Source organism: Gymnoscopelus braueri (assembly GCF_963280865.1).
Source record: "Gymnoscopelus braueri genome assembly, chromosome: 8".
Taxonomy (NCBI): Eukaryota; Metazoa; Chordata; class Actinopteri; order Myctophiformes; family Myctophidae; genus Gymnoscopelus; species Gymnoscopelus braueri.
Window position 1 is genome coordinate 33704724 of NC_137609.1, and position 16379 is coordinate 33721102.

Here is a 16379-nt window from a genome sequence, read left to right on the forward strand (position 1 = left end):
ACTAAAAGACAAGTCATTTTATGCTTGGTTGCGCTCGGGTGTTGCGCTCTAAAAATAGCAGATCTACAAGCTCACAACCCGCCGCGCTGCGACGCGTTGTGAGCTTGTAGATCGGCTATTTTCAGCATGCAACCAAGTGTAATATCAGCCATTAAGACGCCATCAAGGCACCGCCAAAATACATTTTAGTCGACTAAATCAACTGTAGATTTAGTCGACTATAAGCTTATGATATTTAGTCGACTAAAACTAGACTAACAGTAAAACATTTCAGATGACTAAAATATGACTAAAACTAAATGGAATTTGATTCAAAAGACTATGACTAAAACTGAATCAAAATTTGCTGTCAAAATCAACACTACTTTCACCTGGCTGAGTCTCGTCAGAGTTCCCTTTCTTCTCAAGTCACAACAGTATTGGTAAATGAAATTCATCTGGAACCTCCGTCCCCTGTCTCCAGGTGTACCTCCTCTCCAAGGGAACACTGAAGCCAGCCAACAAGCAGTACACCACAGTGAAGAACGACTACGAGATGACACTGAACAGCACCACCACCATCGAGCCCTGTGATGATGACACATGCGTGACCGTCCCCGTGCTCAAGTGTGACTTTGTGCCCATCGCTGAGCTAGAGAACAGGGACCCCGACGCCATTATTGGTAAGAGCAGCGATTCTCAACCTGTGTGCTGTAAGGGATATTGCAAGCAGGACCCCAAATAATTGGCAAAACACTTAAGGTTTTAGTGATCGAACATAAAATTATGAAAAAAAAATGTTTTCCTTTAAAACCGTAAATGAGTTTTAATTGGTAAACCGATAAATAGGAACTTAAAGTATATTATGTTTTTAATAGTTCCATTGATCCAAGCTGGAAGACAATCCATTGATTGATCATTAAAATAAACTGTGAAAATGCATGGGGCCCATCCATTTGACCACTTAACTGTGTGTGTGTGTGTGTGTGTGTGTGTGCGCGCGCGTGCGCACGTACGCATGTTTATGCACAAGCCAACCGCACATGCATGCCTGTGGATTTGTGATGAATTGTGTAAATTTAAGTAATTTTTCAAGGCCCTCAAATATGTTTTTTATTATTAATTATAAAAGAGTTAGTTCCAGTGGAGTCATTTGATTAGACAAGAGGAATTCTGTGAGTGCTGATAATTAAAATAATAAACGTCCCCTTTTAGTTGTTTAGGTGGTTCTTGACAGGGTACATTTGCACACGCATGTAATTTGTCCTCTACATTTACCCATCCTATACCTGTTAGGGGCTGTGGATGCTATTAATAAAGCAGTTAGGGGTTAAGTGTCTTGCTTAGGGACACTTACGACCTCACAGTCTGGACGAACCGGTGACCCTCTGATTCCCAGGACGCCTCTCTCTCTAGTACCCACTACAGTACAGTAGCCCACTACAGCACAGTACAACAACATTGGAACGTTTTAGTTGCTAAATTATCACTGCTTTGTATGATTAACCCATTCAGTCCGGGAACGCATCTGTGTCATCTTAGATTTGAGCTATAGCCATTATTTTATACTTTGGCTATTGAAAAATAGCAGATATACGTACAAGCTCATAGCGTGGCACCGAGTGCCACACTATGAGTTTGTAGATCTGCTATTTTTGAAAAATCATGAAAATGTGTGCAAATCTTTCAATATATATATTTTTTTTAAGCGAACATTTTTACTCAAATCTTTGCTTTTGGGCGTCCCTGGAACAAAACATTTTGAGATGGGTGTCCGTGACCAAATACATATAATTTGGAGGGTCCTTGACATGAAAAAGCTTGAGAACCACTGATATAATAGCAACATACAGTTTTCAGAAAACTGTTAGGATTTAGAAGACATTTGTAGATGCGTTCCCAGATTGAATGGGTTAAAACCTTGCCGATTTGCTAGTGGTTTGTGTGTGTGTGTGTGTGTGTGTGTGTGTGTGTGGAGGGGGGGGGGGGTGGGAAAGAGTGTGTTGTCCATTGTAACTGCATTGTTGGCACTGTACATTGTGACTACCACTACCTTTACTGTACCTCGTCCCCAAGAGGAGTTGTTTGGATGCTTGTCAGACATTAGGGTCTTGTGGGACTCTATTATGCTAATTTGGTCTTACTCGATGACAATCTGAGAAGAATTGTCTGCAGTACTAATGCAGCATGGAGGAGAAATAAATGCACTTCCGTAATTGCTACCACCTGTCCTACATAAAGGTCTTGGATGCAGCAGAAAGCTCATCTATGGGGAGATACTGTACACTCTGCAGAAGAGATTTCTAATTGTATCGTCTATCCTTGCTTCCTTCATGCATATAATAATGACATTTGTGAGAAAATTATATATCCTTTGTTTATATAGATAAGATATATATTTTAAAAAAATCTGGGACCCCAAATCTATGATTTAAAGTCCTCAGTGATAATTTAACATTGAGAGACCGTCCATCCGTCCGCCCGTACTTCCTTCCTTCATTTACAAACTTCAAAATGATAATTCTCCGATTAGTTTCAACTACGTCCAATTGATTCTTGTAGAGCAGGTCACATTTAGAGTTTACTCACTCGTATAATAATGGCACTGGTGAGAAAATGAACAGACATCCTTCGTATAGATAAGAAATGATTTAGGCGAATGCATTGACATTTAGCAGACTGTGGCAGATCAACGTGGATTCGCTACATTTTTACTGGGTCAGAGAACAAGTTAATGCAGACATCAAGTATTGAAAAGAGATTAAACCATTCAATCCGGGAACACATCTGTGTCATTTTAGATGTCTTTGGCTATTCAAAAATAGCAGATATACAAGCTCATAGCGTGACACCGAGTGCCACGCGAGGGTCCCTGGAACAAAATATTTTGAGATGGGGGTCCGCAGCCAAATACATATAATTTTGGGGGTCCTTGACATGAAAACGTTTGAGAACCACTGATATTATAGCAACATACGTTTTTCAGAAACCAGTTAGGATTTAGAAGACCTTTGTTGATGCGTTCCCGGATTGAATGGGTTAAAAAAAAGGGGAAATATTCATCCCAGTATTTCTTTTTAAGGTTAGTTGGGGTGCCTACTCTTCCTGCTTCCTACCGGTGTCTTATCTCCAAGGCAGGTAAATTGGGGATAAGGGTTTAAATTGGCTATCAAGGTTCGTTCGGAGTCAGTCAATGCTCAATCGTATTACGATCACAATTAGGGATTGGGGCGCGTACACAGGTAACCATGTACATGAAAAGAAATCACTATCAGTTTAGGACTGATTAACAGAGAATTTAAAATGTATACTATAAATGATTAAAATATGCTATTTCATTGTAAGTCATACAATACTCCAGTAATGTTACACGCTTGCTCTGTTTTTCGGAGTGACTGTCGGCAATTCTCAGACTGGATTCAACACATTCATTAGTTCTACAAGTGCTAGGTTCTAACATGGGATCCACTATGTATTCTATATACCCCAGTTAAATGGATATTTCACTTTCAAACATGTTTGGGGTAATTTGAACGTCTACTCTGGCTTTTGTGTGCACGCCAGTCAGTTTTTAAGTTGCTTGATTCAGTATTTAGATATTTGATAAGACACGCCCCCTTCCTATATAAACCCATTGTAACTTCAAACTCTATTTTAGACTCATGTTTAAAACATGTCCCTGGTTCTGCTGACTGATATTGTCCTTCTAATGCGTGAGGGGGCTGTTTTCTTTTTTACTTTTTTCATTTCTTTTTTATAATTTGTTGAATAAAATACAAATTTAGAGTATATAAAAAAAGGAAGGGGGCATGTCTGATAAATATATTATATATTTTTATATCAAATATCTAAATACTGAATCAAGCAAACTGTCTGGGGTGCACACAAAAGCTTGAGTATACGTTAAATTGACCCTAATTGAAAGTGAAATATTCCTTTAAGTGTCACTTTAGTTTTTATTGGCTTGTCTTTTAAGATAAACGAAACGCTTTGCTCTGAAACTGTAGTAGATAAAAAGACGACTAGGAAAGCACGAGGCAGTGAAAAACATTTCCAGAAAAAGACAGAGGACTTTATTTGGATGCTATTCACCTTATAGACTCTGTAATGAGACAGTTGTCTTTGTTCTCTGAATTTAAGTAATGATAACTGTGCTACACAGTACTGTATAATGCAGTTTCTCTGTCCAAGGCTCGTGAGGTGCTCTTCAGTGTTAATTTGTATGTAAATATGACGTCACGCCACGGTTAACCACAGATGACCGCAAACACTGTGTACACACGTACAATAAATTGGACATGATGCCCATCCCTTATGATAATGTACCAGTGTGACAGCGGCAGCCTGCTGTTAGTGTGTTAGTGTTAGTCTTTGTAATTGGTTGGTAATTGGCACTTGCTGTGCTTTTGTTGTGACTAGCTGTAAAGAACAGAACAAAAGGCAGAGGAGGATGTTTTCATTTTATCTCAGATTTAGTCATTGCCAATTCCCCCCCCCCCCACCAACGCCCCCGTGTTTGTGTATGTCACAGCTGACCCGTACTCTTTGATCGAAGGTGTAGAATATGCCTCCTTCGATACACATGGAGTCACCAGCTGCTTAACGGTATTTTCACCCGACAGTGAGGAGTTTGAACGGGAGGGTGTAACGTGTGTGGAGGAACACACGCTATCCCTCCCAGTTCTGCGTCTGTAGGAGTTGCTAGTGCAGTCCACACATTGACTGCCTGAGATTAAAACATTGTTTTTCATCCCCATGCCAGCGTTTTTGACCTTAAATTGACGATCTTTGGAGAGCCGCAGAAGCCACGTTGTAGACACGGAAGTAAACAAAAAATGTCTGGGGGGTGGGGGGACGGTCTCCTCCTCATTTTTACCGCGATTGGCCATTTTGTTGTTAAAAAGAATCAGAGCTAGATGTGTTTTTTCTACAAATCTTAATATAGGAGTGGACGGAGGTGACGTTTTTTGGGATGACGTCACATCCGTCCATTCCTTCTCTCAACGTCAAGGGATCATGCCTAAGTTGTGTTAGAGCGCCCTCTTGTGGAATTTATTTTGTTGAAAAAAACATATGTTTACATCCTTGGCGGGCAAGTGTTTTATTTAAAAGCACGTAAGCATACGTCCTTGGCAGGCAATGTGTTAAGTATAAATCAACCTTTTATTTGCAGTTCATTTGACTTCTCCACCTCTCCCCCCCACCTCCCCCCCCACCCGCCCCACCAACCCGCCTCTCTCGTCCGTCTCTCTCTTGTCTGCCTGTCTCGTTGTTAAATAGGGGATTATAACATGGTAATGAGAGCTGTCAGCGTGTTCCCGTGGTGATAATGGAGTTCAGAGGTGAATGACATCGTCTCGATCATAATGGAATTAAGCAAGACTGCGAGAGCAACAGACAGGGACAAGGGTGGGTTAGAGGAATAGTGTTTTTCTAGGTGGTGGGGGGGGGGGCAATTTAGTGAGACGAGAGGGATAGTTTAGGAAACGGTTGGTGCAGTTAAGGCAAATTTAATTTGTCATATGAAATGGAAAATAATATATATTTTTCTTATAAAATAAGTTATTTCCAGTGACGTTGTTGTTGTGTACGTTTAAAAAGACGGAAGAGAAAAGTTTTAGAAAATGGTTTTGGTCATGTTCCAGCACTCCCACCCCGTCGTCTTTTCGCATCTTTTAATGTCAGCCATGCTAGGCTATATCATCACCCGGATTCAATTCCTCCTCCGGAGCCACGCGTTGGCTGCTCTTCAGCGCAAGTAATCCTGAATGAAGTGTTGTGGCCTTGAGCGTGACAAGGAACATGACTGAGGAGTGTGTGCATTTGTTGTGACTAGGACTGTGGGGGCTGAGGTTCTTGGCATCATGTCTGTGGAATTGGTGTCATTCTGCCTGTAATGACTTGCCGTTAGACACCAAGTGTCAACTCCCCACCATGTGGGATCTTTACCATTTTATGATCTGGTATCAACTGGCATCTTGTAAAACTACATCTGAGGGCATTTCACCGATCAATATAGTAAAAGAAGCATATGACTGTAAAATGTCCCCTTCCTGTCATACTTTTTACTACCTGGCTTTAAAGATGGCTCCGTCCGTCCGTCCGTCCGTCCGTCCGTCCGTCCGTCCGTCCGTCCGTCCGTCCGTCCGTCCGTCTTCTAGCAAAACCATTAGGCCAAGATTTCCAGTTGCACACAAAATGTCAAAAGATAAGATGGGAAAGTTGCATTGAAACTTGCAGAGTGCATTTGCCTTTCGGATGCCATTTAAAGGGGAATTTTGGACCACGGTTTTATTACCTTTTCTATGATGTTATGATATCCTAGGATGAATGGTACAGTATAGAAAATTCATAACTCCATCCCGGGTCCCCCACAGCTAAAAACGTGCACCAATAGGCCTTGCGCTAGATCTCAATATTTTGATAGCTTTCTTTTTCGGTAAGATCTGACGTTCATAGTGACAGAACACTATGCAATGTGATTGTCTTGAATGCGCCACACCGGAATTCTCGCTAGACGAGATTTCAATCTCGTCTAGCGAGACATCATAGAAAAGGTGAGAAAACCGTGGTCCAAAATTCCCCTTTAAGTAAACCTCATGACTCCATATACTAAGCCCCAAAATGTTCATTTGATTTATTTGTAAATGTTTAATTATAGTACTATTATTTGTGTATTATTATTATTGTTTATAATAAGTGCAATGAATGTGGCCGTTCCAAGTGGGCCAGTTCTGGAGAGCTGCTCATGCGATGTGCTTCACACTCAACACTGCAATCCTTTGGGTCCTTAGCAATATGTTTATTTTGGCTCTGTGGCTGGTTTGATTGACAGTGATTGATCACACATTCCTTTCATGTCAGTTTCCTACATTGCGTGCCTTAAGCACACTTCCCCATATTTCATATGTGATGTAATGTCATGTATCATGTGAGAGTGCATTTGAGACTGGTGTGCGCATTTATATGTTTAAGCACCTTATAGCACGTCAGGACTGTAAATTGTTTGGCCATGTGTATTTCACAGGCACTGCCATTAGGGTTCCGTCACGCATCCGCGGTCGGCCCTGTGATGTCCGATTAAGCCGCTTTAGCACAGTTCAAGGCTGCAGTGATTGTTAGTGGAGCAATTGGTTTGTGTTTGATGTTATTGAGCAGCTTGTATGTAACGGTGTATTGATTACTTATGTGTATGGTGAAGTTAATGCACTTATTGTAGATGAGTGATATTCATATCTGACCATGTACTGTGATGTTATATAACCTGTATAGTATACTGTACCGTAAATGCTTACTATATTGAATACTATATTCCGACATGTCTATGGGAATTCAGAATGGGGAAAAATGACGTGACCCAGGTAGGATGCGTAAATTACGTCAGACTTCGGTGCTCTATTAGTTGATGCCGTAACGTCAGCTAGTCTTCCTGGGGTCCAAGACATTAATTTACCTTAACAACAATAGAAAATATTACAATCACAGTGTACTGTATCAAAATTTGTATTTATTTTTTTACAAAAGTCAAGTATCACATGAAAAGTAATCTCTCAAGAACAAATTCAGAGCATAAATGCAAAAGTGAAAAACGCTGGGGGCGCTGTTTTTCCTTTTTATTTGACGATGGATTCCCAGATTGCATTAAAAGAGATACCAACAGGGATACAGCAGATTTTAAAGAGTATCACCATCAATCTGTAAGAAAGATGTTATTGTGTGATGATGTTGTTTGTTTCGTCGACATACTCACCATTAGATGAAAATGTATCTCTCTCTACATAGATGTGATTGGAGTGTGCAGGACTGTTGAGGAGGTGTCTCGAATCACCACTAAAGCGGGCAGAGAGGTCTCCAAGAGAGAACTCAGCCTGATGGACTCCAGCGAGAGGGAGGTGAGAGTCACCTTGTGGGGAGAGCAGGTAAGAACCACACCCACACTCACACACACACACACACATGCACGCGTGCGCACACACACACAGACACACACAGACGCACGCACGCACGCACGCACGCACGCACGCACGCACGCACGCACGCACGCACGCACGCACGCACGCACGCACGCACGCACGCACGCACGCACACACAGGCAGGCAGCTGCACACATACAGTCACATATGTGCAGCAATCACCCTCGCCCTCACACTCCTCCTACAATATTTAAACACTCATAGGCACCTGATACTCGCACATTAAGACTGCACCCGCAAACATACATTATGCACACATAAGTGTACATTCACATGTACTGTATAGATATACATACACACACACAGCCCACACAGCACCTTCACGCTTCTCAAAGTGTACCATGATTAATGTAGAAACTGCAATTTTTCTTTACCGTCTTACTACTGTTGTTATTCTTGCTGCTTCAATGTTGAGGGACCGAAACCAAATAATTTTACGCTTGTGCACTCGTATGTGAGATAAACAAAAGTAACAATAACAATCTTGAAAATATATGCATGACGACGCACACAGAGACACATAGGTAATGTATGCACAAAGAAATGCACAACCATGGATACTCAACCTGAAACTCGACCTGAAACGGACAAACGCATATATCGTTGCTGTCGGCTGGAAAACTGTTATCTCCATATTTTAACTTTTTGTTTTTTTCGTAAATTAATGCCCTACGTGATCATACTACAGCGTCACACAAAAGTAGCAAAAGTAGCAGATCTGCAAGCTCGAAACGCGGCGCAAAGCGACGCGTTTTGAGCTTGTACATCTGCTACTTTTGCCGTTTTTGAATTTGAATCCTGAAAACAACCTCAACCTCACAGTTTTGGACATGTGAGGTTTCCACCTCATTTGTCCAAAACACGGAGACGATGTGGAGTTACAGATAACACAAAGATGGTTTGTACGCCCGGATAGACACTGAGCCGTATGCATATAGACACAGATGAGAACACAGGTTGGTCCACTTGAACATTTGCAGTTTTAGCGTGGAGCTGCCACCCACTGATTTAGACCGGGAAATAATCGGTGTCAGTTTTAGATTTCTTTGGCTATTCAAAAATAGCAGATATACAAGCTCATAGAGTGCCGCGCTACGAGCTTGTAGATCTGCATTTTTTTTTAAATCGTGAACATTTGTGCAAATCTTTGAATATACATATACATTTTAAAGCAAACATTTGTAACTCAAATCTTTGCTTCTGTTTATTATTTTTTTAAACAGTTTTTAAAAAAACGTGTGTTTCTATATCAGTGGTTCTCACACTTTTTCATGTCAAGGACCCCCAAAATGATGTATTTGGCCGTGGACCCCCATCTCAAAATATTTAGTTCCAGGGACCCCCATGAAGCAGAGATTTGAATTCAAAATGTTCGCTTTAAAAATATATATATTCAAAGATTTGCACAAATTTCCACGATTTTTCAAAAGATCGCAGGTATACAAGCTCATAGCGCGGCACAGAGAGCTTGTATATCTGCTATTTTTGAATAGCCAAAGAAATCTTAAAATGACATCTGCTTTCCCCGTCTTAATGGATTAATCCCGGAACATCTGGAGGTGATGGTGCAGCGTCAGCGAAATATCCCTCGTACCGCCCCTTCCAGCCAGCCCTATAGGATCCTGGCTTTCCCCATTTCATATTCATGCGTGTCTCTGTAGTGTTGGCTACAAGGGGCAGTGGATGCATGTTGAAAAAGTCCGGGAGGGTAGGGTACAAAAATAACCATACGGACCCATAATTAACACTAAGGATTTTACTGTGCATCAATTGCCCCATGGGACTATGCATGGCAGGGGAGTTCTCTTCCTCTTGGGGTGGCTGTAGCTGGGTGGGATAGAGAGGCTATTTGGGAATGGGATTGTCGACGGCTCGACCCTCGGCTCGCCCAGTCTACGTATCAAAGTAGTTACCCTGAGCAAGACACTTGCCACCTAACGGCTCCTCCCGCAGTCCACTCATCAGAGCCACCTGGGCAGCCTTCAGCTGGCTGAAGTTGTAAAAGCAATTTCCTCTCCTCCCGGGGGCCAGAAAATACTCCCTTTCCCTAAGCCTGGCCTCCGAAAACAACTTCCACCGTATAGGTGAACGCTCTCTCTCCACCCTGCTTGTGCTACCACACCGCTGCCAGCTCTGTGAAGCCAGCCTCCGTTCCATCTTCCCATGGGAGAGTCAGTGCAGCCGTGATGACCGTCCTGGTAGAGACCAGAGTACGGTATCTGGCCGTAGGGGAGGTCGCGGTGATCTCTTGAGGGAACTGCAACTGGGCGGTTCGAGGTCAGCCCTTCACGCTGCACTCACCTCCGGGTGACAGAAGGGACCCCACCCGTGTGCTGCTGCTCCGAGTCCCATAAAACCTGGACAATGCCACGTGAAATGCGCACACTGCACAAGGGCACGCGCGCAGACCCAGAGATAACACCCAGAGAAGCTCATATACGCCCCGGTACACACCGAGCCCATATGCATATAGACACAAAGATCACAGCCGTCCTGCTCGCCCCGGCTTTCTCCATCTCGTCCAGATGGATTTGCACTTGCACCGCGAAAGCCTCGAAAGCTATTAATCCGTGTGCGTACGTGTGTATGGTACACGCGTTCTCGCGGGTGTTGACGTGTTTGTGACGGTTGTGTTTGGGTTTTCTGGGCTGTAAAATCCCAATCAGCCAATTCAACCATGGGTCCTTCAGGAGGCCTTAGGGGACCAGTGCGTCTGGCGCGTGTTTGCATTGGCAGACAATTTGGAGGCTGACGTGCTGAGGATTTTGGTACTACACTCTGTGTTTAGTATCAATCGCCAATATGTAGACATTTTGGATTTCGACGCTGTTGGGCAGAAACCTTGTATCTCCATATGTTTTAATGTATTTTTATTTTATTTAACCCTGTCAAGTAGGAGCGTCAAAAGTCTTGTAGTCTGAACATTTGGACTCCGTCCCAACCCTACAAGTCACAGACGCAGAGTTGACAGAAACGCACAACCCCATGACCATGTGTATCGCCATCTTGCCTTTCCCCCTTTCCTTCCTGTCATCTATTATTGACTCCTGTTCACTTCCTCACCAGGCAGAGAAGTTCGATGGCTCTGCCCAGCCCGTGGTAGCTGTCAAAGCAGCTCGCCTGTCAGACTTTGGTGGCCGATCTCTCTCTGCGCTGTTCAGCTCAACGATCATGGTCAACCCAGATATACCAGAGGCCTTTAGCCTCAGGGGATGGTGAGAGACGCACACACACACACACACACACACACACACACACACACACACACACACACACACACACACACACACACACACACACACACACACACACACACACACACACCACACACACACTACATTGTTCAAGAGCAACCAACCCACATTTCACCTCAATACTGCTGCTATCAACACATTAATACCTGTATATATTATGTACATGCAAGCACAGCATGCACGGCAGATGCTCTGTCTCTCTCTCTCTCTCTCACACACACTCTGACACCTCTCTCACACTCTCTCTCTTTCTCACACACACACACACACACACACACACATACACACACACACTATAGCCACACACACCACACCTCAGGTATCGACTGTACTTGCATGTGATGTGCATGTGATGCTCATGCATACATACAGAAGTACATGCAGATGCATGCATAATGGAGGCATTCATATAGATGTCCACACATTATTCACGTGAAGCAACACACAGCGATCAAATGCACAAACCGTGCACACAGCTCCATCGACTGACAGAAGGTATATACAGTATCACCACGCTGCTGCAAAGACAGGCTGCGGTGTACACACACACACGCTGGACACACAGTACCACTGAACTGAGTTATATCACCACTTTACCAACATACACAATACACGCAGCACTACAGACAGATACACACACACACACAGACACACACACACACACACACATACACACACACACACACACACACACACTCTACAGCACATGCAACACGAGTGTGCACAAGTCAGTCACGTGTACTGTAGAGTAGCAACATGCCTGCTCGGGCTCCTCTGGGACCAGGCATAGAATAAGAAGAGCAAAGATATTTCTGGATTCCAACACTTTATCTTTTACCCCACACACACACACACACACACACACACACACACACACACACACACACACACACACACACACACACACACACACTCCCTCCCGTAGAGGGATTGGAGTTGGTGATTCATTCGCTCATTAAAGCTGTTCCCAAGTCCACTGCTTAAATAGGAATACATATTATTTTCAGTCTGAGCACACGACTTAACGGCCGATATGCGCTTGTGAGCCATGTGACTTGTCACAGCCGTACCAAGCAAGTGTACTATTCTTAGGGACGGAATTTGCGTCAGAGCTAACAGGTTTAGGCTTTGTGTCTCTCGCCGAAAATAGGCGCTGCATTGCAACGCGTTTTGAGGTTGTAGATTGGCTATTTTTGGCAATTCTGTACAAATGGTATGGTAAGTATAAATTCAAGCCCCACTTTCCCAAAAATGCGGTTAAATGTTTGGTTAATGTATTTTTGAAGCTTACCTGCGATTATCCTGATAGTTTCTTGTGCTCTGCATATCTCTAAAGCATTGACAAGTAAAATCTCGTTTTCAGACTAGCACTCACTGTAAACGGATTTGAAGCATGGAACGCAACTCAGACGAGGTGCGATATCACACACCGAGTGCCAATCAAAGCCTCACTAAATGCATTAATGAGGAAGTGTGCAGGGACATTGACTGATGAAACACCGATGTGGGTCCCCGTAGTGAGGAAGGGAGTCGCTTGTTGTTTTGGCTGTGGTATTTTTGGTGTGGACTCTCTTTGGAAACTCATTGAAGTTGAACCCACATTCTGAAGGTACATAATTAATGGAATTAATGGAATATGGAGTAGTACTAATTGAGGGTAAAGATAGAGCAAAGTAAAAGCTATCGTAAAGCAACTTAAAGGGATAGTTCACCCCCAAAATGACTTTTTTCCTATGGATTAGTCACCCCATGGAGACTTGAATTCATGGATATTTTTTTGTTTCTGTCTCATTCCTAAGCCAATAATTTGATGACGAGCAGCGGTTCCGGTAGGAGACACAAAGAGTCTCCTTTGTGTCTCCTACCGGAAGCACTGCCTACCGGTCCGCTGGTCAGCAAATTATGGGCTTAGGAATGTGACAAAAACTAAAGAATATCCATGAATTCAAGTCTCCATGGGGTGACTAATCCATAGAAAAAGTCATTTTGGGGGTGAACTATCCCTTTAACACATTGAGTGCCAAAAACGGTCCGGACCGTTTTTCATAATCCAAACGAGGAGTGCCAAAAACGGTCCGGACCATTTTTGAGATTTTCTTTTTTTTTTTAGAGGAGATATCATTTTTCGAAGATTTAGACTCCAATCCACTTCCTGGTTAACTTATGACTTCAAAAGCGAAAAGCCTGTATCTCGGCTCCTGTGTACATTTTTTTTGTATTTGTATTTTTGACTATTTTCAACTGGCTGCAACTATGGAACGGATTACCTACGGATTACCTACCCCTGTGTGTGTAATGAGGGGATCACCGTGAGGACGGTGATCACTGAAAATATTTTGTGACTACTTGAAAAAGGTTCAGAAATGGTTAAAAATCCAGGCACTGTGAGTACCCTGTCTTAAAAAAAACCTGGCACTCAATGTGTTAAGGGATGTTTTTGGGGGGAGAAAAATACTGGGACATGGACTTGGAAGCATTATGGTGGTATATAATTGGAATCAAAGGTGTGTGTTAGTCGATACACTGGTATTTCTGTAGTAGCCTTTATGGTCTGATGTGTCAACAAGATCTGTCACTCAATAAGACATTGATTTGTATTTGTGCATCTGACAGGTTCAGACACGTTTAGAAGCTAGACATTTGTACACACAAGGGATGGGATAATATGAACATTTCATGTCACGATTATTGTGGCCAAAATAATTATATTATTGTGGTAATAAAAATAAGCTTAAACCTCTTAAAATACCACTTTTGTTAACCACTTGCACCCCAGCATCCATATTCTGTGGGGACCATTAGCCAAAACTAGCGATCCAACTACAGAGCCAACTCATGTCCAGTGTACAGTATGACGAACAATTTCACGATAAATGAAAATATGATTGAGATATGATTATTGTGAGCATTTTTTGTTGCAATAAATATAACGATTCTCGTCCTATCCATAGTACACACAATAGATGCAGAGAGAGAAAGATGTAAGCAAAGAAATGAAAGTGTATGAGAGAGAGAGAGAGAAAAATGAAAGTGTGTGTGTTAAGAGTGGAGATTCACCTATACGAATCGGTGAATTGATATAAACGTGCGCGATGCGACTGCACTGGTTGACTCAGTGTGCATCAGATACAATTGGTGGCTGAAATCGCGATACATCGTTCATTGCGTGTCTGCATCGGTAAAATCCATGGTTACATCGGATTTTTCATGTTGTACAGTATTTCATCCTATGCTGCGTTTCTGAGGCGCCTTGAATGCACCATTAAAACATCTTGCACAGGGTCCAGGGCCGAGCTCATGCTTCCTTCAGGCATGAGAGCCAACTGACCTTCTTGTCACCTGACAGGGGGGAGTTTCCCTGGTTGGACGTAGCGCGTGGAAGGAACACGTTATTCCAACCAGTTCCCTTCCCCTCCATCAGGCGCCCCGGCTGTCATGGGGGAGGCGGTATAGCGACCAGGATTACTACATGTTTTTGTGAGGGTATTAACTACCCTAGGAGACACGGGGAGAACATACAAACTCCACACAGAGTAGGCCCTTTCGCCAACCCCACCTAGGGTATGGGCGCTGATGACGCGGAGGAGAAGACACGCCCCCAGCGCCCACAGCGTCCCCGGCGGGAATCGAACCCAGGACCTTCTAGCTGTGAGGCGACAGCGCTACCGACTGCGCCACCGTGCCTCCTGATGCGATGCGCATATTATGCGATGTGATGCGCCCTTTTTTGAAAAAAAGTGTTCCCTGCATAATTTTTGGGGAGGTTCTAGAGCTCTAGACTATGTACCCACGACTACAGATGTATAAAAATTTATAAAATCCCTCTCCGCTGATCAGTTGTTTTGTCACTGTAGCACACATGTTCTTCTTGCAGAGTCTCGACACAATCGATTGAGACCATTTATTTTGTAAATAACGAAAGCTTCTGCGCTTTATTAACTACACACACGTATACTGTTTGAACAACAACAACAACGTTGCTGGGTGTACTGCTTGCGTTTAAATCAGTATTTTTCTCTGTTTCACAACTTTTTACTGTTGATGCAGCTTTCTCTCTCTGCGACTGCTGCTGCTGCTGTTCTCTCTTGGCGAGAAGGGCCTAATTTATACTTCGTAGCACGACGGTGTCGCGCGCCTAAAATATTAGATCCACAAGTTCACAACGCGCCGTGGATGCAACTTGTTGTGAGCTTGTAGGTCTGCTATGTTTTTTTTTTTAAATGTAAAAACAAAATGCATTTTCCTGGATTATATTCATATAATAATACTGTACAGGGGTCTTCAAAGTTTTTCAGGCCAAGGACCCCCTAGCTGAGAGAGAGATGAAGCAGGGACCCCCACTACATATTGTATAAAACTGTTGGAGATTAAACTTTTTCATAGACTTGTTTGACAGCACTATCATCAGTGTGTGTAAATGTATGTTTTGTTTATTTGTTTACACATTATCTTTTCTATTAATATGTTGGATTTATGTTAGTAACATTAATCCATGAATTAATTTTCAGACATTTAATATCTTAAACCCTCAATACTTTGACCTTTGGCACTGTACTTGGTCTGCTCGTTTTTCCATCGACATCAAACCTCTTTGCCACAAGCTCACAACGACTCTCAGCGCGAGGCGTAGTGAGCTTGTAGATCTGCTATTTTTGGCTAATGTTCCCCTCAGAATAGGGATACTAGGGTTCAAGTGGTAAATGTAAAAACAAATTAAACCACTCCTATCACACATGAGTTGGGACAGAGATGCAGAGCCTGCTAACCTACAGTAAAACGATACATTTCTTTTATTTGAAATGTTTTGCATTTTTAGTACATGTTTTGGGAAATTAACGTGGGATTTAATCTATATCCTTTGCATTGTGTTGAATCGCATCGTATTGCATTGTGTAGAATCACATCGTTATCAAATCGCATTGCATCGTGAACGGGTGAATCGTATTGCATCGTATCAGCATGGTCTTCAATGTAATCGTATCGCTGCCAGTGTATCAAGAGGCGTAGCGAATGGGCCTCAGTGATGGAGATTCACATCGTGCGTGTGCGTGTGTGTGCGTGTGTGCGGGGCTCCAGCTTTAATCTGAGTGTTATTAGTCTGGTCAATATATTGTCTCATCCTGACATTTCAAAGGACCAAATCACAAACTGCCGCCTTTCATCCCTTCTTCTA

General features: G+C 42.9%; 1 protein-coding gene across 1 annotated transcript in view; it reads left to right on the top strand.

Moving 5' to 3' along the window:
- Nucleotides 1-16379, top strand: part of LOC308089943 (replication protein A 70 kDa DNA-binding subunit-like) — a 74390-nt gene that overhangs the window by 32371 nt on the left and 25640 nt on the right. Inside the window, exons 10-12 of the mRNA XM_080434918.1 lie at nt 464-662; nt 7762-7898; nt 11019-11167. Of these exons, the coding sequence (XP_080291044.1) occupies nt 464-662; nt 7762-7898; nt 11019-11167 (485 nt within the window). The remainder of the gene's footprint in view (nt 1-463; nt 663-7761; nt 7899-11018; nt 11168-16379) is intronic.